At 45.5% G+C, this 21,169-nt stretch overlaps 1 protein-coding gene across 4 annotated transcripts in view; it reads right to left on the minus strand.

Moving 5' to 3' along the window:
- Positions 1-1,342: 1,342 nt before the first annotated feature.
- The window catches only part of ATCAY (ATCAY kinesin light chain interacting caytaxin), a 36,131-nt gene continuing 16,304 nt past the window's right edge, over positions 1,343-21,169 (minus strand). For 2 of the 4 annotated variants that reach the window (XM_087892305.1, XM_087892364.1), the window contains exons 4-13: positions 18,741-18,965; positions 17,199-17,384; positions 16,943-17,045; positions 15,357-15,488; positions 13,597-13,683; positions 9,826-9,924; positions 8,813-8,848; positions 8,646-8,684; positions 7,414-7,446; positions 1,343-3,140 (exon numbers count right to left, since the gene is read on the minus strand). In XM_087892305.1, coding sequence (XP_087748431.1) covers positions 3,131-3,140; positions 7,414-7,446; positions 8,646-8,684; positions 8,813-8,848; positions 9,826-9,924; positions 13,597-13,683; positions 15,357-15,488; positions 16,943-17,045; positions 17,199-17,384; positions 18,741-18,965 — 950 coding nt within the window. In that variant the 3' untranslated portion in view covers positions 1,343-3,130. Of the gene's footprint in view, positions 3,141-7,413; positions 7,447-8,645; positions 8,685-8,797; positions 8,849-9,825; positions 9,925-13,596; positions 13,684-15,356; positions 15,489-16,942; positions 17,046-17,198; positions 17,385-18,740; positions 18,966-21,169 lie in introns of all 4 variants that reach the window. The other 2 variants (XM_060684583.2, XM_087892334.1) reach the window with 1 other exon arrangement.

Here is a 21,169-nt window from a genome sequence, read left to right on the forward strand (position 1 = left end):
AAGTAGGAGACTTTATACCATGTCAGACCAGTCTCTTCTTAAAAGCCTCCAGTGATGGAGCACTCACAACTTCTGGTGGCAAGTCGTTCCACTGGTTAATTGTCCTCACTGTCAGAAGATTCTGCCAACCCTGACGCTGGCTTGACCGAGGCCATTTTGAGGCTTCACTGTTGCCACACTGGAGCTGAGGGTTCGGGAGGGGGGAAGTAGAGATAGAAAGGGTTTGTAGTCAAAACAACATACTTTCTCTTGAGAACCAAGGTCATTCCCACAGGTGGTCGGAAAGAGGAGTGGCATTACCAGGCGAAACGGTGATTGGACTATGTGACTGACTGACTGACTGGAGAAGGAGAAAAACATTTACTTTTAACTTGGTGAAAACTGCGGGAATATTAAGAGTCAGTTTTCACCATCTTGTGCCAATATGATATGTCCAATAAACCAACTCTTTGAGGAATCTACTTGCCTCAGAGTTCTGTTTGATATGGATGTATTACTGGGAACCCTGACAGATTCTCCTTCATTCCAGGTTGCTTCTCTCCTCGATTAGAATAGTTTCCATTCATTGTTTCTTGTCTCGCGTGCAATAAATATCGATTTATCTGTGATTTAATTCTCACAGGTGGCATTAGAAGACATCTGCTCGGTCCGTTGTTATTTTCTTCTCGGTTCAGAGAGAAGGACGGGAGGGCCGTAAACTTTCTGCCCAGTGGACGTCGGGCAGCTGGCTGAGGAATTCTGGGAGTTGGAAGTCCACAAGTCTTAAAGCTGCCAAGTTTGGAGACCCTGCCTCAGATGCTTCTGCAGGGCTGAGCTTCCAAACATGCAATGATACGTTCTTGTGAAGCTCCGTGGCACAACGCTTGCTTTACCCATACCAAGTCCTAATTTATAATCCCTGGCATTTCCCATCCTGTGGATGTCAGCGACCTAGGAAAGCCCCTTTTCTTTCTATCCACCATTCCCAAAAAGCCGGTCCTTTTCAGACGGATGAGGCAGTCCTGGCTAAAACAGAACAGCGACCTACAAGCGCTTCGGAAATTGTCGGTCTCTTCTGCCATTTGTCCAAGCGACAGTGTAAGAGTTCCAAATTTGTCCCCACAGTTGTTTTGCTGCTTATTTACAACGGGTTAAAAGAAAAAGCAAGTTTGAAAATGTATACAGTAGATTGTGAAGTCTTTCTTTCTCTCACTCTCTCTCATTCTGATTTTTTCTCTCTCTTTCTCTCTCCCCTCTCCTCTTTCTCTCATTCTCTCTCCCCCCCTCTCTCATTCTGTCTCATTCTCTCTCCCTCTCTCTCTCCTTTCTTTCCCCTCTCCTTCTCTTTCTCTCTTTCTCTCTCTTTCTGTCTCATTCTCTCTCTCCCTCTCTTTCTCTCTCCTTCTTTCTCTTTCCCCCCTCTCTCTCCTTCTCTCTCTTCTTCTCCCTCTCCCCCCCCCTCTCTCTGTTCAATGATTGCGCCTGAACGGACCGTCACGGAGGATGGTCTTTCAATAGGACAGAGATGCTACTTTCCTACTGGCGACACACCACCGAGTGAATTCTCCTTTGCTTGGCGTCTGCTCTTCACTTTTCTTTGCCAAAGTCCCATTTTTTATAACTTTGTGGATTGGAATAACGTTTCAGTTATTATCATACAATGGACCTTGTAGGTCATCTAGTCCAACCCCCCGCCCAAGCAGGAGACCCTACACCATTTCTGACATATTGCAGTCCAATCTCTTCTTGAAAGCCTCCAGTGATGAAACTCCCACAACTTCTGAAGGCAACTTCTGTTCCATGGGTTGATGGCTCTCAATGTCAGAAAATTCCTCCTTATTTCCAAGTTGAATCTCTCCTTGTTCAGATTCCATCCATTATTCCTTCTCGGGCCTTCGAGTGCTTTGGAAAACAGGTTGACCCCCTCCTCTCTGTGGCAGCCCCTCAAATATTGGAAGATGCTCTCCTGTCTCCCCTGGTCCTTCTCTTCACTAGACTAGCCATGCCCAGTTCCTGCAACATCCAAAGAGAGCAAAAAGATTTTCGTATCTTGTTTTAAGGGAGGGAGGGATCTTTGTGTCTCCAAACTGAGATGGGTTTCAAGTCCATTAACTGATCATTAAGCTCCTAAATCGTTCCAAGCCCCTCCCACTAAATCACTTTGTCAAGTGTTTTTATTCCCACTGGATATTCCTCATTGTTTATTGTGCTGGAAAGAAAAGCAGTACCGAAATGTGATTTCTTGCTTCAGAAATAAACGTACATCTTGCAAGCGTGTTCATTTTCTGACTCGGTTGATTGAAGTCTCACTTCCTTTCCTGTTTTGTTCTGGTTTTTTGCCTGTTCTGGGAAATCTTGTGTTTTGCAACTTCTATCACATCCTGATACAAACGGAAAGGATCATTGTCTGGTGTCGTGAAAAAACAATCAAAGCCCTATTTGCATTTTGATGCTGACGGTTGAAGGACATTCTTCAAATTCTGGGGGAATTTAAGGAGGCAGAGAGAGAGAGAATCCTTGAAAAGGGCGCTTGGGATCAATGTCCCATTTCACATTATCTGCCGCAGGGGATCTCAGCATGAGCCTCCCCCTCCCCCCCAATTCAAGGGTTAAGGAGGGATCAACTTTCCGTGTCTGTTAAAACAGGTCTACACAAACCACCTCCGAAAGGAGAAGAAGGCTTAAGCTGGACAGATCGATGCATGAAAACATCTCTTTATACAATGATCCGGTACGAAAAATGTGATTTTTCCCACATTGGCATCACTTCACTGGCTTCGGACTTGCAGCCACTGCAGGAAAGGGTTTGCCGTGCAAAAATCCAGATCTCCGGGGGGGCGGGGGGGGGGTTGGAGTAGATGCAATCATCTCCCAAGGTCGTACACTACGGTAGAATTTCTCTGGAAACTCAGAGAGTGCTTGATGCCTTTCCTGGAAGGGACTCCTTCCTTTGCAAACTCAGTGGTGGGATGACGTCTCCAGAGATGACTTCGCCTTTGGGGATGGAGAAACAGCGGGGATGCTCCTTCTGATGGACCGAAGAGGAGGTGTCTTGACGAGATCGGAAGGCCAGGAAAGGAACATGTGGCGGTTGGGTGGTTCTTATCGGGTGGAGGGTTTCTTCAGCCCCGTCCCGTCTCTCCGTCCCGATTCATGACATGCTAGAAGAGGTTGGAGGGAGAGGGAGAAAGTTACGCAGAGTTACCCGTATTTTTCGGACTATAAGAGCTTTAGTAGTACAGTGGTCTAAAGCACCCTGTTATTAAGAACAGCTGCCTGCAATTACTGCAGGTTCGAATCTCGCCAAGGCTCAAGGTTGACTCAGCCTTCCATCCTTTCTAAGGTAGGTAAATTGAGGACCCATTTCTGGGGGCAATAAGCTGACTTTGTATAAAAATATACAAAAGAATGAAGGCTATTGCTTAACGCATTGTAAGCCGCCCTGAGTCTCCGGAAAAAGGCGGTATATAAATCAAATTAAAAAAATAATAATAATAAGACGAACCGGAGTATCAGATGCACCAAGATTTCAAAGAGGTGAAGAAGAAGAAGAAAGTTTTTGCCCTCCCCAGCCCCCAGGAACTCTCTGCAGGCCTCCCAAACCCTCTGTGCATCCCGTTTTTGCGAAAAACGAGCCCGTTTTTCCCAAAAACTGGGGCCTGCAGAGGGTTTGGGAGGCCTGCAGAGAGCTCCTGGGGTCTGGGGAGGGCAAAAATGCCCCGTTTTTGCGAAAAACGGGCCCAGTTTTGGCCTCCCAAACCCCCCACGCATCACATTTTTGCCCTCCCCAGCCCCCAGGAGCTCTCTGCAGGCCTCCCAAATCCTCTGCACATCCCGTTTTTGTGAAAAGCAGGCCTGTTTTTCGCAAAAATGGGACACACGGAGTGGGGTTTTGGGAGGCCAAAAATGGCTGTGTGCAGTGTATAAGACGCACCAACATTTCCACCCTCTTTTAGGGGGGGGAGGGAAAGTGCATCTTTTACTCCGAAAAGTACGGTAATACTTGAAACCCACAAGCTACTCTTTGTTCACCCAGCTTAACGCTGTCAACAGTCAGCAAAACAGAGTTCAGGTCATCCTCAACTTACAACCTTCATTTAGCCACCGTACCACAATTAATCGGTGGAACGACCTGAGCCTCCAGAAACTGCTCCAACACTGGAGTTTTTTAAGAAAAGATTGGACAACCATTTCATTCATCTGGAATAGCGTAGGGTTGCCTGGCTGAGCAGAGGGTTGGACTAGAAGACCTCCAAAGGCCCTTCCAGCTCCAGTTATTCTGAAAAAAAGTGACTTACAACTGGTCCTCACCCTTACGACCATCTCAGCACCTCCCCAGAGTCACGGGATTAAAATTTGGGCGCTTTGGCAACCAAGCATGTACTTGCCATAGTTGCAATGTGCCAGGGTCGTGTAACAAGCTGGCAACAAAAGGTTGGGAAAATCGGGCACGACTCACAACTTGTCTTGCTTAGCTTAGCAGTAGAAATTCTGGCCGCAATTGCGGTCATAAACTGAGGACTACCTGGAATCAGAGCTGGAGCCATCCAATCTCTTTACTTTGTTATGTGGAGGTATCTTTAAGGAGTCCTCTCAACTTGCCTGTTTTCCTGATGACGTTTCATTACCCTAAGTTGGTACCGTCATCAGTGCTCGTCTGAGGAAGAACATCAGCGATGGTGTCGCCTCGTTTGAGCAATGAAACCTCTTCAGGAAAACCACCAAGCTCAGAGGGCACTGAGGAGCCCTCATTTCAATCCTGAGCTACAAATATTCTCCTTTTATTGGAGGTATGTTAACCACAAGTCTATGGGGATTCTCAGTTATCCAGATCCTGGTTGCCCCAAAAGTGTTTTTTTTTTTTTAAAGAGGCAGCTGGACTTTCTGGTTTTTCTTTGAAGATGTTTCTCTTCTCGTCCAAGAAGCTTCTTCAGCTCTGACTGGATGGTGGGGAAGGGAAGGATTTATAACTCTTGCAGACGGTTGGTCATTCAGCACCGGGCCTGGTAGCTCAGCAGACTAAAAGCATTGTGATTAACATCAGCTGTCTGCTATTACTGTAAGTTCGAATCTCTCCAAGGCTCAAGGTTGACTCAGCCTTCCATCCTTTCTAAGGCAGGTGAAATGAGGACCCAGATTGTGGGGGCAATAAGCTGACTTTGTATAAATATACAAAAGAATGAAGGCTATTGCTTAACGCATTGTAAGCCACCCTGAGTCTTCGGAGAAGGGCGGCATATAAATCAAATTTTAAAAAAAAAATGCATCCTTTGAGAGAGTCCTTGAGGCTACTTGGAGTTGAGTCACTCGGCTGCAGCCAAGAAGGCTCCGCATCCATTGGCACCACTCAGGTGATCCTGAGGACAGAGACAAACCTCCAAGTGGCCTCAACAACTCTCTAAAAAAGAATGCAAAGGACCAGCTGTCTGCAAGGAGTATCAATCCTTCCACCCTCCACCATCCTATCAGAGCTGAAGAAGCTTCTTGAAAGAGAAGCGAAACGTCTTCAAAGAAAAACCACAAAGCCCAGTTGAAAAAGCACCTCTGGGACTTAGCCACAGGAAATCAAACAATATCTTTAGACAGGAAGATCTCCTGTGGAGAAAGAGAGGCCACCATTCTATTGGTGTCCCAGTAGGACAGCTGTCAATGCCAGATGTTCCTATTGTCCCAAAGGTGCTTTTTCAAGAGGCAAGTGGACTTTCTTGGTTTTTATTTATTTATTTATTTATTGGTTCGATTTATATGCCGCCTTTCTCCGGAGACTCAGGGCGGCTTACAATGCGTTAAGCAATAGACTTCATACTTTTGTATATACCTGCTTAGTAGGTGTTCTTTTTTATACAAAGTCAGCTTATTGCCCCCACAATCCAGGTCCTCATTTTACCAACCTCGGAAGGATGGAAGGCTGAGTCAACCTTGAGCCTGGTGAGATTTGAACTCGCAGTAATTGCAGGCAGCTGGTACTACTTAACAGCACTTTAGTCTGCTGTGCCACCAAGGCTCTTCCTTGAAAATGTTTCGCTTCTCATCCAAGAAGCTTCTTCAGCTCTGACAGGATAGTGTGAAACAGAAGGATTGATACTCCTTGCAGACAAAGCTGGTCATTTGCATCCTTTTTACAGAGTCCTTGAGGCCACCTGGAGGTTTACCTGTGTCTTCAGGGTCACCTGAGTGGTGCAAATGGGGGTGGAGCCTTCTGGGCTGCAGCCGATTGGTTCAACCTCCAAGTGGCCTCAATGACCCTCTAAAACAGTGTTTCTCAATCTTGGAAGCTTGAAGATGGATGGACTTCAACTCCCAGAATCCCCCAGCCAGCGCTGCTGGCTGGTGGATTCTGGGAGTTGAAGTCCACCCATCTTCAAGCTACCAAGGTTGAGAAACACTGCTCTAAAAGAATGCAAATGACTGTCTGCAAGCAGTATAAACAGTCAGAAGTGAAGAAGCTTCCTGGATGAGAAGCGAAACCTCTTCAAGGAAAAACCAAGGAAGTTCAGTTGCCTCTCGAAAAAGCACCTTTGGGACAACCAGGACCTGGACGGTTGAGAATCTCCGTAGACAGGTGCTCCTAATGTTAAACTAAAACCTAGTTTAAACCAAGGAAGACTCCACCTTTAATAAGACAGTCCATCATGAAATTGAATAACCCAGATAGTGAACTGAACCACTACTTGTAGATATGGAGTTTGAAAATATTTAAAGGGCGCATGTATTAACTTTGCAGGAAAGATAAATCTTCGATATTTTATATTTTGCAAGTCAGACAAAGGCTTCCTTGCAGTGGTGGGCTGTTGGGGGTTCGCAGGTTCTGTGCAGTTCGGAAAACCCCCAAATCCCACTCCTGGCTGGCCCCGCCCACCCCATCCCACCCCTCTCAGGAGTCCCCACATGGCCTATTTTGGATGCAGGTAAGTGCATGGCGCGCAAAGAGGCTCGGGGAGGGTGAAAAATAGGCCTACCGGAAGTTCAGGAAGCCTGGAAATGTTTTCGGCCTCCAGAGGGCCTCCGGAGCCTGGGGAGGCTGTTTTCACCCTCCGGGATGCTCGAGAAAAGCCTCCGGAGCCCGGGGAGGGCAAAACTCTCCACACACCCACACACCGCCATGGTGCAGGAGGCTGACTAGGCCACGCCCACCATGGTCACGCCCACCCAGCAACTCAATTTTTTGAAGCCTATCCCTGCTTCCTTGAGATCATATCACAGACTGACCAATCAAGGGGTTTCTTGATTCTTAGCCTAGGACACAAGATTGTAATCTTTTAAAAGCAACAACGATGCCCCAATTTAAGGGATGGTTAAATTAAAAACAGCAAAAGAGAGCAAAACAAAAAAAATAAATAAAATAAAACTGGTGGTGTTATTTTTTTTAAAAAAAAAGAAGCAATAAAAATCAATTAAAAAGAGGTGAATTTTAATTAAAAACAAATTGCAAACCTTGTTTCCTGATCTTCTGAAGGAAGGGTAGTCCTGTTTGGGAAGTAAGACAAATTGATTGATAGACGTTATGAAGCGGATTTATTTTTTTCAAACACCACAGTCACCAAGGGCCGCCCCAGATATTTGGAATCCTCCAGCTGAGAAGTTAATTTCCTGACACACAGACCTTTGAAATGGCAAGTTATTTGGACACAAGGCAGAAAACCATTCATGTAATTATATATACCGTATTTTTCGGAGTATAAGACGCACCTTAGTTTTTGAGGAGGAAAATAAGAAACAAGCTGATTGGCAGGTGGATCGCCTCCCGGAATATCCCCAATCAGCTGTTCCCAAAGGTGAATTTTAGCAACAGGTTCCTTAGTTGTGAGTTCTGTGCCTTGCTTTTTCTTGCTTTTTTTCCTGCCTCTGAAACTTCTGAAACTCCATTTCAGAAAAAAACTTTTTTTCCTGTCTCTGAAAGCCTCCGAAACAGCTTTAGAAAAAAAAAAGCCTCTGAAGCTCTGTTTGGAGGCTTCTTTTCTGAAGCTTCGTTTTCTGATGCTTTTTTCAGCCTCTGAAACCTCCGTTTGAGAAGCTGGGCGGGATTACTCTCGGAGTATAAGACGCCCCCAGATTTTCACCCTCTTTTGGGGGGAAAAAGGTGTGTCTTATACTCCGAAAAATACGGGTAATAATATATATAATATATAATAATTGGTAGCTGGTGGTAGCCTTGTTGACTTAACAACTACGGAGTTAGCCTTAGGAAAGAAAATGCAAGGGTATTTCCCACAGAGAAGGTATCTCTTGAACCTTGCAAAGGTAACACGCTGAAGTTGTATCACGAAACCCACAAAAGATGCTCGCTTGACTCAAAACGAATAGGAGGAATCTGGCTTTTGAATGAAGCCCAAGGGGACATTAGCTGGGGGGTCGTTGGTGATCCCTGAGCTTAGTGGTTTTCTTGCAGACATTTCTATGAGCCTAGGTGGCACAGTGGTTAGGGTGCAGTACTGCAGCTAGTTCAGCAGATCAGCGGATCAAATCTCACCGGCTCAAGGTTGACTCAGCCTTCCGTCCTTCCGAGGTGGGTAAAATGAGGACCCAGATTGTTGGGGGGGCAATATGCTATTTAGTAGACTGTCTTTGGTGTAAGCCACCCAGAGTCCTTGGAGAGTGAGCGGCATAGAAATATGAATAATAAATAATAATAATAATAAAATAAATGAGAACAGGGGGAAGCTCACCTCTCTCTCTCAGCCGTCTCCTGTTTCACTCCTTCCGCCCTGGAACGAAATAAGAGCATGGCCGGATGAAGCGGGACCTTCCCAAATGGGCCCTCCCCCAGGGAATCCAGGGGATCCCCCACCTTCCCCCCTCCCCCCCGGTCCCGACCCACCTGAAGGAGACATACCGTTCTTTCCTAGCCTGGTTTCGCTCCTCTTCGAACCTACAGAAACGGCAGGGAGGACGTTAAGGGGTTGTCTGCTGCGTACGGGAAAAATCAGTTTTTCCGACAAATGTTTAATAGGCAACTGGAGACATAAGGAAGGCGGCCTTGTAGCTCACTGCGGCCAGGGATAAATTATGCCAGTACATTCCCATAGGAGCCCTTCAATCTAGGGAAAAGAAGGACCAGGGGGGACATGATAGCTGCATTCCAGTATTTGAGGGGCTGCCACAAAGAAGGGGGGTTTCAACTTATTCTCCAATTCATCCATTGCTTCTTGTCCTGAAGGCAGGACAAGAAGCAATGGATGGAAACTAATCAAGGAGAGAAGCAACCTGGAATTAAGGAGAAACTCCTGACAGTGAGAACCATTAAACAGTGGAACTTCTTGCCACCAGAAGTTGTGGGGGCTCCATCACTGGAGGTCTTTAAGAAGAGACTGGACAACCACTTGTCTGAAATTGTATAGGATCTCCTGTTTGAGCAAGGGGGTGGGTTCTAAATTTTTTTACTACTGGCTCTGTGGGCGTGGATTATTTTGTGGCCGTGGCTTGGTGGGGGGGTGTAATGTGACTGGGTGGGCGTGGCCAACTTTTTTTTTTTTTAACTTTTAAAAGCATTTTTTCTACAACCTTAAGAGGTTGCAGAAAAAAATGCTTTCAGAAGCCTCTGACGATGCCAGCTGAGCTGCACGATCATCAGAGACTGTTTTTTTTTTTACTTTTAAAAGCATTTTTTCTTGTTTTCTGGGCTGGTTGCCAACTTTTGCCGGACTTTGGTTTATTCTTACTACTTAATAAATTTGATAAGGACCATTGGTGTGTGTCAATATCCTCAGGAATCCGGAGCCGGTGCAGAACAGTTGCCCAGACTCCACCCCGCAAGGGATTATGGGATAGTTAAATGATGATGATGATGATGTAATTATTTCACAGTGTTGAGGGTTCTGAGAACCTCCAAATTACAACAACGCTTACTGCAGGATGCAATCTGGAATCTGGACGTGCTCCATGGGAATCGTATGAGCTAGTTCCTCCAAGGTGTGGACGTACTGGATTTTGCTGATGAATTTCACACTGGGAAGAGAAGAGAGAGACGTAGCTTTAGCTTCTACGGGCAGCCGCAACCTGAACTCGCAACCACTCATGTAACAACAGTTTGAAGTCACAACGGGGTTGGAAAATGTGACTTAAGGCTCATCCTCAAGGTGTCACACCAATCCTGAGGTCACCGGATCACGATCGAAGCCCCTGGACCCCAGCTTGTGTTTACAAGGGTTGCAGTGTCTTGCGGATATGTGGTCACCGTTTGCGACAGTTAATTTGTTGCAGGAATTGGGTAGAATAGAATAGAACTGGAAGGGACCTTCGAGGTCTTCTAGTCCAGCCCTGTGCTCAAGCAGGAGAACCTATACTATCTCAGACAAGTGACTGTCCAGATTTTTCTTAAAAAACCCCAGTGATGGAAGCACCCACAACTTCTGGTGGCAAGCTGTTCCACTGGTGAATTGTCCTCACTGTTAGGAAGTTTCTCCTTGATTCCAGGTTGCTTCTCTCCTTGATTTGTTTCCATCTGTTGTTTCTTGTTTTGCCTTCAGGTGCTTTGGAAAATAAGTTGACCCTTTCCTCTTTTTTCTGGCAGCCCCTCAAATACTGGAAGACTGCTATCATGTCCCCCGCTGGTCCTTCTTTTCTCTAGAGTAGCCAACCCCAAATCTTCCAACCGTCCTTCACACGTTTTAGTCTCCAGGCCTTTGATCCTCTTAGTTGCTCTTCTCTGCACTTTTTCCAAAGTCTCAACATCTTTTTTTGTAATGTGGTGAACAAAACTGGTTGCAGTTATTCCAGGTGTGGCCTTCATAGGGTTTGGACTAGTGGGGGACATGATAGCAGGATTCCAGTATTTGAGGGGCTTCCCCAAAGAGAAGGGGGTCAACTTGTTTTCCAAAGCACCTGAGGGCAGGACAAGAAACAACGAATGGAAACTGATCAAGGAGAGAAGAAACCTGGAATTATGGAGAAACTTCCTAACAATGAGAACAATTAACCAGTGGAACAGCTTGCCACTAGAAGTTGTGGATACTCGAACACTGGAGGTTTTTCAGAAGATTGGACAGCCATCTGTCCCGAATGGTATAGGATCGCCTGCTTGAGCACGGAGTTGGATTAGAAAACTTCCAAGGTCCCTTCCAGCTCTACTCTGATTGATTGATTGACCTTGCCGGTCACCTTCTAACAAGCAAAGTCATTTGGGGAAGCTGTGAATGCTCCAAGACTGGAGGCTTTTAAGAAGAGACTGGAAAGCCACTTGCCTGACGTAGAGTTTCCTGCCTGAGCAAGGGGTTGGATCTCCAAGGTCCCTTCCAACTCTATAAGTTGGATTTGCTTAATAACTGCTTGGTTTGTTTAGTAACCACTGTGATTCGCTTAACAACTGCAGTAAAAACGGTTGTAAAATCGGATCCGGTCATGTGATGACTTCCTTAATGACCACATTGCTTAGGCCACCATCAAGGTACCTTCTACCATATGTGGTGGCCGTGTCCGGAAGCGAAGAAATTCTGGAAAAAAATACAAAAATGGGTCCAAGAAATATTAAACGAGGATATTAATTTTCTACCTGAAATCTATCTCCTGGGAGTGCTAAAACGGAAATTTGTTAAGGAAAAGAAATATTTGATCATTCATATTGTCACAGCTGCCAGACTCTCCTATGCCAGTTGCTGGAAAGAGAAAGGATGCCCGACTGAGGAACAGATAGTCAATAAAGTATTGGACTGTGCAGAAATGTGCAGATTAACGTATGTTTTAAATGGAAAGGAAGACTCAGAATTCTATACGATCTGGGATCTGTGGTATAAGTGGTTGAAAAATAAATGCAAAAGTTAACTCTCATCAGGACAATGTATAATTTTTAATTAATCTATATATTATTGTTGTATTATGTGTTCAATTTTACAAGGTTTACGTATAAACTGTATAATACCTAGATAATTGATTAGATTCCATATATGTAAATATACAAGATGACTATACGTTGCCGAACTGTAGAGTTTGAAATGTAATATATTCTTTACTCAATAAAATTTCATAAAAAAAAAAAAAACGGTTGTAAAATCGGATCCGGTCATGTGATGACTTGCTTAATGACCGCACTGCTTAGCAACCCAAATCAAACGTGGTTGTAAGTTGAGGACTCTCTCTACAGCTGGTAAGTTTGCAGAATGTTGCAAGGAACCCTAATTAAGGTGAAACCAAAAGTCATTAAATGGCTTTTAAAGATGCTTGAAAGGTTAGGAGGAAAAAAAAAATGCTAACCGTTTCATTACTCAACTTACGACATTTGGGCCCAAAATTTCCGTTGCTAAGCAAGGCAGTTGTTAAGTGAGCTTTGCTCCATGTTACGACCTCTCTTGCCCTGGTTGTTAAGAGAGGCACTGCAGTCGTTGAGTTAGTCACACGGTCGTTAAACGAATCTGGCTTCCCCGTTGACTTTGCCCGTCAGAGGGTCGCAAAAGGGGGTCGCGTGACACCCCCACCCCCCTCACCCGGGACATTGCGACTGTCATAACTATGAGTCAGTTGCCAAGCAGTTGCCAAATTTTGATCACTCGACCATGGGGAAATTTGGCAACGGTCATAAGTGCGAAAAACGGTCACAAGACGGTCTTTTTCAGCGCTGTTGTAACTTCGAACAGTCACTGGACAAACGGTTGTAAGTCCAGGGCTACCTGCAATCCTCAGCCATGTTGGCTAGAGGTTCCAGGGATGATGGGTGTTGTAATCCAACATGTCAACAAGATGAAAGAAAGCTGAATTGGAGCATTCGGGGATTTCTGCAACCATCCAGAAACAAGGGATGGGTTAAATTTACTACTATAGGGCATATTGAAAGCAAGCGACCCAAAGAAAGCAATCGTTTCAAAGCTGGGTTTCGCTCAGAGTGGCCTAGAGGTGGAGCTCTCGCCTTACAATCAGGAGGCTGTGAGTTCGATCCTAGGTAAAGGCAGATATTTTTCTCTCTCTGGGCACTCTGAGAATATACAGTATCTGCTGAATATAACTCCGCATTGGCGACAGGAAAGGCATCCGGCCAATAAACACTGAGCTCAGTGGTGAAATCTAAAATTTGTTACTACCGGTTCTGTGGGTGTGGCTTGGTGGGGCGGGGGGTAATGTGACTGGGTGGGCATGGCCAACATTTTTTTTTTTTTTACTTTTAAAAGCATTTTTTCTACAACCTCTTTGGTGAAGAGGTTGTAAAAAAAATGCTTTCAAAAGCCTCTGACGATCCCAGCTGAGTTGCCTGATCGGCAGAGGCTTTTGTTTTCTTTTAAATGCCTCGGGCAACTCAGCTGGGATCGCCAGAGGCATTTAAAAGAAAAAAAGGGTTTTTTTTCCTTTTAAAAGCCTTTGACGATCCCAGTTGAGCCGCGCGATCATCAGAGGCTTTTTTTTTTTTTTTTTACTTTTAAAAGCATTTTTTGGCCGAAGAGGTTGTAGAAAAAATGCTTTTAAAAGTTAAAAAAAGCCTCTGATGATTGTGCGGCTCACGTGGACATGGGGGGGAGGGCAGGGATTTTTGCTACCGGTTCTCCGAACCACCTGCCTCCATCGCTACCGGATCGGGCGATCCGGTCCGAACCGGGAGCATTTCACCCCTGACTCAGCTCCATGCAGTTGCCCAGACTCCACCCCGCGAGGGATTATGGGGAAAATGGGTTTCGCTCCAGCTTTTGATTCCTTTACCTGATGAATGGCCGGGATATCGCCAGCACCGTCCGAATGAACCAGGAAGGGTGAACGATTATTAACGCTTTCAGATTTTTCCGTAACCTGCAAAAAAATGGAGACGATGCAGTTTGGGAAAAAATAAAATAAATTAGGCCAAAGCAGTTGCATCTCAGTGAGATAATAATTCTGCACCGCTATGAATCTTAAAAGAGAGCCAGGTTGGGGTAGCAGTTAAGGCACCAAGCTAGAAATGTTATTAAGTTAATTTTTCATGTGGTCCATAGATTTCCCCCCTCCCTTTTTTTTTTCTCTGTTGGTTTTTTATTTTTCCATTTTTTTTAAGCACTTGGGAGGGTTGGTGTTTTTTCTCCTTTTCATGCTGTATGTGTTTCTGTCAGGGTTATCTTTGTCCTTTGTTTCTTTTTGTGGTTGTTATTTTAAAAGCTGTAAAAATAAATCAATAATGGTTGGTTAGGGGTCCTGAGGTCATTTTTGACTCCTGGCACAGCATAATTTTCCTTTGGATGTTGGATACAGACAGAGGACTATCTATAATTGGGTCTTTGGTCCACACATTTGACATATACAAAGATAGATAGATAGATAGATAGATAGATAGATAGATAGATAGGTAGGTAGGTAGGTAGGTAGGTAGGTAGGTAGGTAGGTAGGTAGGTAGGTAGGTAGATAGATAGATAGATAGATAGATAGATAGATAGATAGATAGATAGATAGATAGATAGATAGATAGATAGATAGATAGATAGATAGACAGACAGACAGACAGGAAGAGAGAGAGAGAGAGATAAGAAGATAGATAGATAGATAGATAGATAGATAGATAGATAGATAGATAGGTAGATAGATAGATAGAAAGATGATAGACAGACAGACACACAGACAGATGAGAGGAGAGAGATGAGAGATGACATAAAGAGACAGATATGGATGGATGATGGATGGATAGAAGATAGAGAGTGAGAAGGGAGAAGAGAGAGAGAGATGAGATAGATGACATAAATAGACAGATATGGATGGATGGATGGATGGATGGATGGATGGATGGATGGACGGACGGACACAGACAGACAGATGAGAGATGACATAAAGAAACAGATATGGATGGATGGATGGATGGATGGATGGATGGATGGATGGATAGAAGACAGAGAGAGAGAAGGGAGAAGAGAGAGAGATGAGATAGATGACATAAAGAGACAGATATGGATGGATGGATGGATGGATGGATGGATGGATGGATGGATGGATGGACGGACACAGACAGACAGACAGACAGATGAGAGATGAGACAGAGAGATGAGATAGATGACATAACTCTTGATTTCTTTTGCTATTGTGCGTTTGGTTTTAAAATGTAAAATACTCAATAAAAATTATTTTATAAAAAAAAGAGATAGATGACATTAATAGATATTGATGGATGGATAGATGGATAGATAGATAGATGATAGCTGAGAGAGATGAGAGGGAGGGAGGGAGGGAGGGAGATGAAGATGGAGATACATATATAGATATATCAAATTTATGGCCAAATACCCAACTATAAATGCCTGGCTCTGAGGAATCCAGGCCAAATGTATTTAAAAAAGAAGGTAAGTCAAATGCTGGGATGTGAGAAAATACAGACTCCCCCACACACACACACCAGGAGATTGCGTCAGCATTGCCGCAAAAGAGCAGGCGCAAGGCACCCCTTCCTCAACCGAACCGACAGTGACCTGGGGTCCGTTATGGGTGGGATCAACCCTCCTTACCGTCTGTCGATCATCTGGTAGCACTTTTTCAGCCAGCCGATGCCCGGCATTCTCCTCCGTGGAGTGGCACCGTTCAAATATACAATCATGTAGTCTTCGGCAACCAGCAGCTCCAAACTGCTGATCACGTACCTTTCAGAAAAGGAGAGAAGAAAGAGAAGTGGAGAAAAAAGGAGCTTAGAAAACTGCAAGGTTAGAGTATCTTTTTAGATCGGGATTTTCCCCACTTTAGAAACTTTTAAAACAGGTGGACTTCAACTCCCAGAATCCCCCATGACTGGCTGGGGAATTCTGGGAGTTGAAGTCCACCCATCTTCAAGCACGCTGGCTGGGGAATTCTGGGAGTTGAAGTCCACCCATCTTCAAGCACGCTGGCTGGGGAATTCTGGGAGTTGAAGTCCATCCATCTTAAAGCATGCTGGCTGGGGAATTCTGGGAGTTGAAGTCCATCCATCTTCAAGCATGCTGGCTGGGGAATTCTGGGAGTTGAAGTCCACCCAATTTCAAGCACGCTGGGTGGGGAATTCTGGGAGTTGAAGTCCACCCATCTTCAAGCACGCTGGCTGGGGAATTCTGGGAGTTGAAGTCCACCCATCTTCAAGTATGCCGGCTGGGGAATTCTGGGAGTTGAAGTCCACCCATCTTCAAGCACGCTGGCTGGGGAATTCTGGGAGTTGAAGTCCACCCATCTTAAAGCATGCCAGCTGGGGAATTCTGGGAGTTGAAGTCCATCCATCTTCAAACAAGCTGGCTGGGGAATTCTGGGAGTTGAAGTCCGCCCATCTTCAAACAAGCTGGCTGGGGGATTCTGGGAGTTGAAGTCCACCCATCTTCAAGTATGCCGGCTGGGGAATTCTGGGAGTTGAAGTCCACCCATCTTCAAGCACGCTGGCTGGGGAATTCTGGGAGTTGAAGTCCGCCCATCTTCAAACAAGCTGGCTGGGGAATTCTGGGAGTTGAAGTCCACCCATCTTCAAGTATGCCGGCTGGGGAATTCTGGGAGTTGAAGTCCACCCATCTTCAAGCACGCTGGCTGGGGAATTCTGGGAGTTGAAGTCCACCCATCTTCAAGTATGCCGGCTGGGGAATTCTGGGAGTTGAAGTCCACCCATCTTCAAACAAGCTGGCTGGGGAATTCTGGGAGTTGAAGTCCGCCCATCTTCAAACAAGCTGGCTGGGGAATTCTGGGAGTTGAAGTCCACCCATCTTCAAGTATGCCGGCTGGGGAATTCTGGGAGTTGAAGTCCACCCATCTTCAAACAAGCTGGCTGGGGAATTCTGGGAGTTGAAGTCCGCCCATCTTCAAACAAGCTGGCTGGGGAATTCTGGGAGTTGAAGTCTACCCATCTTCAAGCATGCCAGCTGGGGAATTCTGGGAGTTGAAGTCCGGGAGGACAAAGCAGCCCTCTTTTTAAACACCCCCCAAAGGGCCAGGAATCTGGCAAACCAAATCCTTTTTTTCAGGTCACCGCCCCCCCCCCCGTGTGAAATTTCCCATGTTAGAGATGACTTAGGCAGCTCCTCCAATGGGGCCTTAGCAAGATGTCTCCCCTCGTTTGCGGAAGACAGGAAGATCCCCCACTTACAGGAAGAGGTTCTCCATGATGTAATGATAGTCAGGTAGGTTGCTGTCCGGCAAGTAACAAGCCGCGAAGACAATAATGGCATTGAGACCTTCCCCGTAGTAACCTAAGAGAGAGAGAGAGAGACAGAAGCATGGAGGCAATTGACCTGCTGAAATCCCTTCCTGAAATACAAGGACCATCCCCGCCTGATGGATCTGCTCCCTTCTCCTCCAAAGACTTGAGTTGGAGACCTCGTGGTGTCTCCAGAGCTTCTCACCTCCATGAGTCACCACCTTCATGTACGGCTTGATCATCTGCAGGTCGATGCGGTGCTCCTGTTCCCCAATTATGACCGTCCTCCACAGACGGCCATTGGGGGCACCCCCGTCTTCCCCGCCTCCATCTCCAAATAGGTCTGCACTGTCTCCGGGCATGTTTTTGGCTGTGGCCACGGGAGTGTCATCTGAGAAGGAGAACCAGGAAGACACGATTATTATTATTATTATTATTATTATTATTATTATTATTATTATTATTATTATTTTATTTCTACACCGCCCTTCTCCTGAAGGACTCAGGGCGGTGTTCCCTGCCCCCCCCCCGCACATGCGCACACAACCCACCCCCTGCTTTTGGCACGTGATGGCACGTTGGAACCAGAAGGCCTGTTTTTCGCCCTCCCCAGGTTCCAGAGGCTTTCTAGGAGCCTGGGGAGGGTGAAAATGGCCTTCCCCACCCCCGCAGAGGCCCTCCGGAAGCTGAGTTGAGTTACTGCAAAGAGCTGAGTCATTACCTTGCTCCTGAGGAGACCTGCAGGAGAAGACTGCTAAATGGACTTTGCTAAGAGGAGAATCTTTTAGGCTGTTGATGCCTTTTTGTAGGTTTGTTTTTATGTGTTTTTGTAATGTTAAACTATTTACCTTTTTAAGACTCCTCGGTCAACTTGCATGCTTCAGTGTGTTTGTGTGCGTATCGGGCCACGGTTCATTCGAACCCAGAACCTCCTTCACACTAATTTTGTATTTATTTATTTATTTTGTCATGTTCATGGAGTGTCTATTGGAGGTGTGGACCCTTTGAAAGCTGTATGCAATGAAATTTCATTTTAATCTATGCCGATTAGTCTACATTCAAAGTGACAATAAAGTTGTTCTAAGTTCGTTGTTTGTATCTTATGATTTATGACGACTGCATTTTACGATTATGATCATGACTTATCCTTTGTAGCTTTCATGCACAACTGACCAATACACTGAGAGCTTCTGCACTGGACACAAATTTCTTGTGTGTCCAAAGCACAACTGACCAATAATGAATAATCTATTTCGCAAAATAGGAGCCGGGATAGCTCAACAGACAGAAGCACTGTAATTAACACCAGCTGCCTGCAATTAAAATAAGATCGAATCTCATATATGTATATATGTTTTCTCAGGTTTTCGCGGGTGTTTGTATGTAGGTCTTTGGTTATTCGGGTCTTTTCCCACGTAAAATTGGAAGTGTCTTGGCGACGTTTCAACGAAGTCTCATTCATCATCTTCAGGCTGGTATTCTCGGCTTCGTGCTTCACATTGCTCCTGGAAGCACGAAGCCGAGAACACCAGCCTGAAGATGACAAATGAGACTTCGTCGAAACGTTGCCAAGACACTTCCAAGTTTACGCGGGAGAAGACCCGAATAACCAAAGACCTACATGTATGTATGTATATATATATGTGTGTGTGTGTGTGTGTGTGTGTGTATGTATGTATATATGTATGTATATATATCTCCCGCTTTAACCTCAGCCGCTCCTGATAAATCATCCATCAATTCTTACCCTCCCATTCCAGTTCGTTGCCATTCCCCAGGAATTCCAGAGAATCCGTCTCATCCGGCGTTTCAATGTCATCGACGTTTATATCCAGGTCATCCGGCGTGTCCAGGAAATCGTCGGACAGGAGGGAGCCTTCGCTCTGATCCAAAGAAATGTTGATTTCCGGAGCAACCAGAGTCTTCCTCTTGTGGTGAGCTCCGTTACTAAAATGTAAGGAGCTTGGAGGAGCTGTGGAGTGTTAAGGACAAAAAGTTAAAAAAAAAATAAGTGGAATAAGTTCCCTCCAGAAGTTGTGAGTGCCCCAACACTGGAAATTTTTAAGAAGATGTTGGATAACCCTTTGTCTGAAGTGGTGTAGGGTTTCCTGTCTGGGCAGGGGGTTGGACTAGAAGACCTCCAAGGTCCCTTCCAACTCTGTTATTCTGTTCTACTCTAAAAACTATGATCAGTTTTAAAAAGAGGAGATTCTCACAAGTACTTGTTAAGATGCACTTATGCCACACTTATAGCTTCTAAAGTTTCCTCTTATGACTGTGTAAACATCCATAATATACATCCACATGTCTTCAGGCTGTTGTCACACGAGGTATGGACATTTCAGTCTGTTAGGATATGGTTTGAGCCTAACAAGTTGTCCAGGCAATATATGTGTACTGTAACTTTAATGTGAATATGTATTGTGTAACTTTAAGGCTGTAATGCTGAGTCATGCTGTAATTAGGTAATGACTGGTTGTGAGAGTATTTAAACAAGGTATTGTAACGTATTCAGTTTGATGATGAAGCTGAGATGATATGCTACCATTGAGAGGAGTTGCTATCTGCTAATCATCGTTTGATGGATCTGCTACCATCGTGGTTTGTGAACCAGAGTGAGTTTTTTATTCTAACCAACTAATGTTGTTTGGTAAGACGATATCTGTAACTACTGGACTGATTTAACTGGCAAAGACTTGGCATTTGTTTAAAGACTATGAGACTGTTTTTCTACTATAAAGTAAGCTTTTGATAAACCAGTTTGCATATCTCTTATTCATTGCTCTCAACAACGTTTCCTTGTGCATTTACTCTGCTGGTTGGTAACACAACACCAATATCCTTAACATAGTCAATACGTATAATATACGGTAGGGTCTCTGGTGTTCTCACACCAGAGAGTTTCTTGGGAGACGTTTCATTGCCAAATTAGGTAATCTCATTAGTGCAGGAAGGGAGTGGGTTTTGTGGGGAGGAGGAGGAGGAGGACGGGGGGGGAGGAGGAGGAGGAGGAGGAGAACTGCGGGTCCTTGGTCCTCTCTGAGCTTGGTGGTTTCCTTGCAGACGTTTCATTACCAAACTATGTAATATCATCAGTGCTAGAAGGGAGTGGAGTTTGTGGAGAGGAGGAGGAGGAGGACGAGGAGGAGGACGAGGAGGACGAGGAGGAGGACGAGGAGGACGAGGAGGACGAGGAGGAGGACGAGGACGAGGACGACTATGGGTCCTTGGTCCTCTCTGAACTTGGTGGTTTCCTTGCAGACGTTTCATTACCAAACTAGGTACCATCATCAGTGCTAGAAGGGAGGAGGGTTTGCTCTCCTTTTATATTCTGTCAGTGTTGGTGGGAGTGGTCTTGCTGCTTCTTTGATTGTGCTGTTGTTTACTGTTAGCCTGTTTCGTGGTTCCCTGAGTGGGGTATTGTTTGCTTCTTGACTGTCGGTCTCATATTAAACAATCCAGTTTCCCGGTGGCCACGTAGGGATTCTAGGCTGGTCCCTCATTTCACTCCAGCCCAGCTTCTGCCACTCCTTCTCCTACCTAACTCCTCTCATGCACCATGTTGAGAGAAGGACTTGAAGAGCTCAGGGCACATTGAATCCTAAAGTACCCCAAGATTCTCTTCTCTTAATTGTTCCCGGTAAAGCTCAGACTGCCAGCAAGGAGCACCTCCTAACCTGCAGACACCCTCCTGGACAGTGGATTTTTCCCTCCCATTCACACATGCAAGGATATGGGGTGACCCCTTTTGGTCACCCCATATTGAATCCTTCCACCAGGAAAAGGACAGGGATGGAAAGGTAGAGCCAGGGCTGGGATTCTACCAGTTCGGACTTGAAGCTTGGAGCGAACCAGTTCATCCCCAATGTTCAGATGGGCTCGCCCGCCCGCCCACGCTATTTTCCGACCTTTATCTTCTCAGCTGGTTCGCGCGGTAGAGCAGATTGCCACGCGAATCAGCTGAGTTACTCCTCCGAAGAAACCAGGAAGTGAAGATTTCTTGAAACCGCGCACATAGTTTCGCAAATCACACGATCACCGAACTGGTCACTAAACAGTTGCGTCCCTTTCTAGATCGGGACTCCCTACACACAGTCACTCATGCCCTCATCACCTCTCATCTGGACTACTGTAACGCTCTCTACATGGGGCTCCCCTTGAGGTGCACTCGGAGGC

The sequence above is a fragment of the Pantherophis guttatus genome, chromosome 1 (genome assembly GCF_059756535.1).
Source record: "Pantherophis guttatus breed Tessera chromosome 1, ASM5975653v1, whole genome shotgun sequence".
NCBI classification, from domain to species: domain Eukaryota; kingdom Metazoa; phylum Chordata; class Lepidosauria; order Squamata; family Colubridae; genus Pantherophis; species Pantherophis guttatus.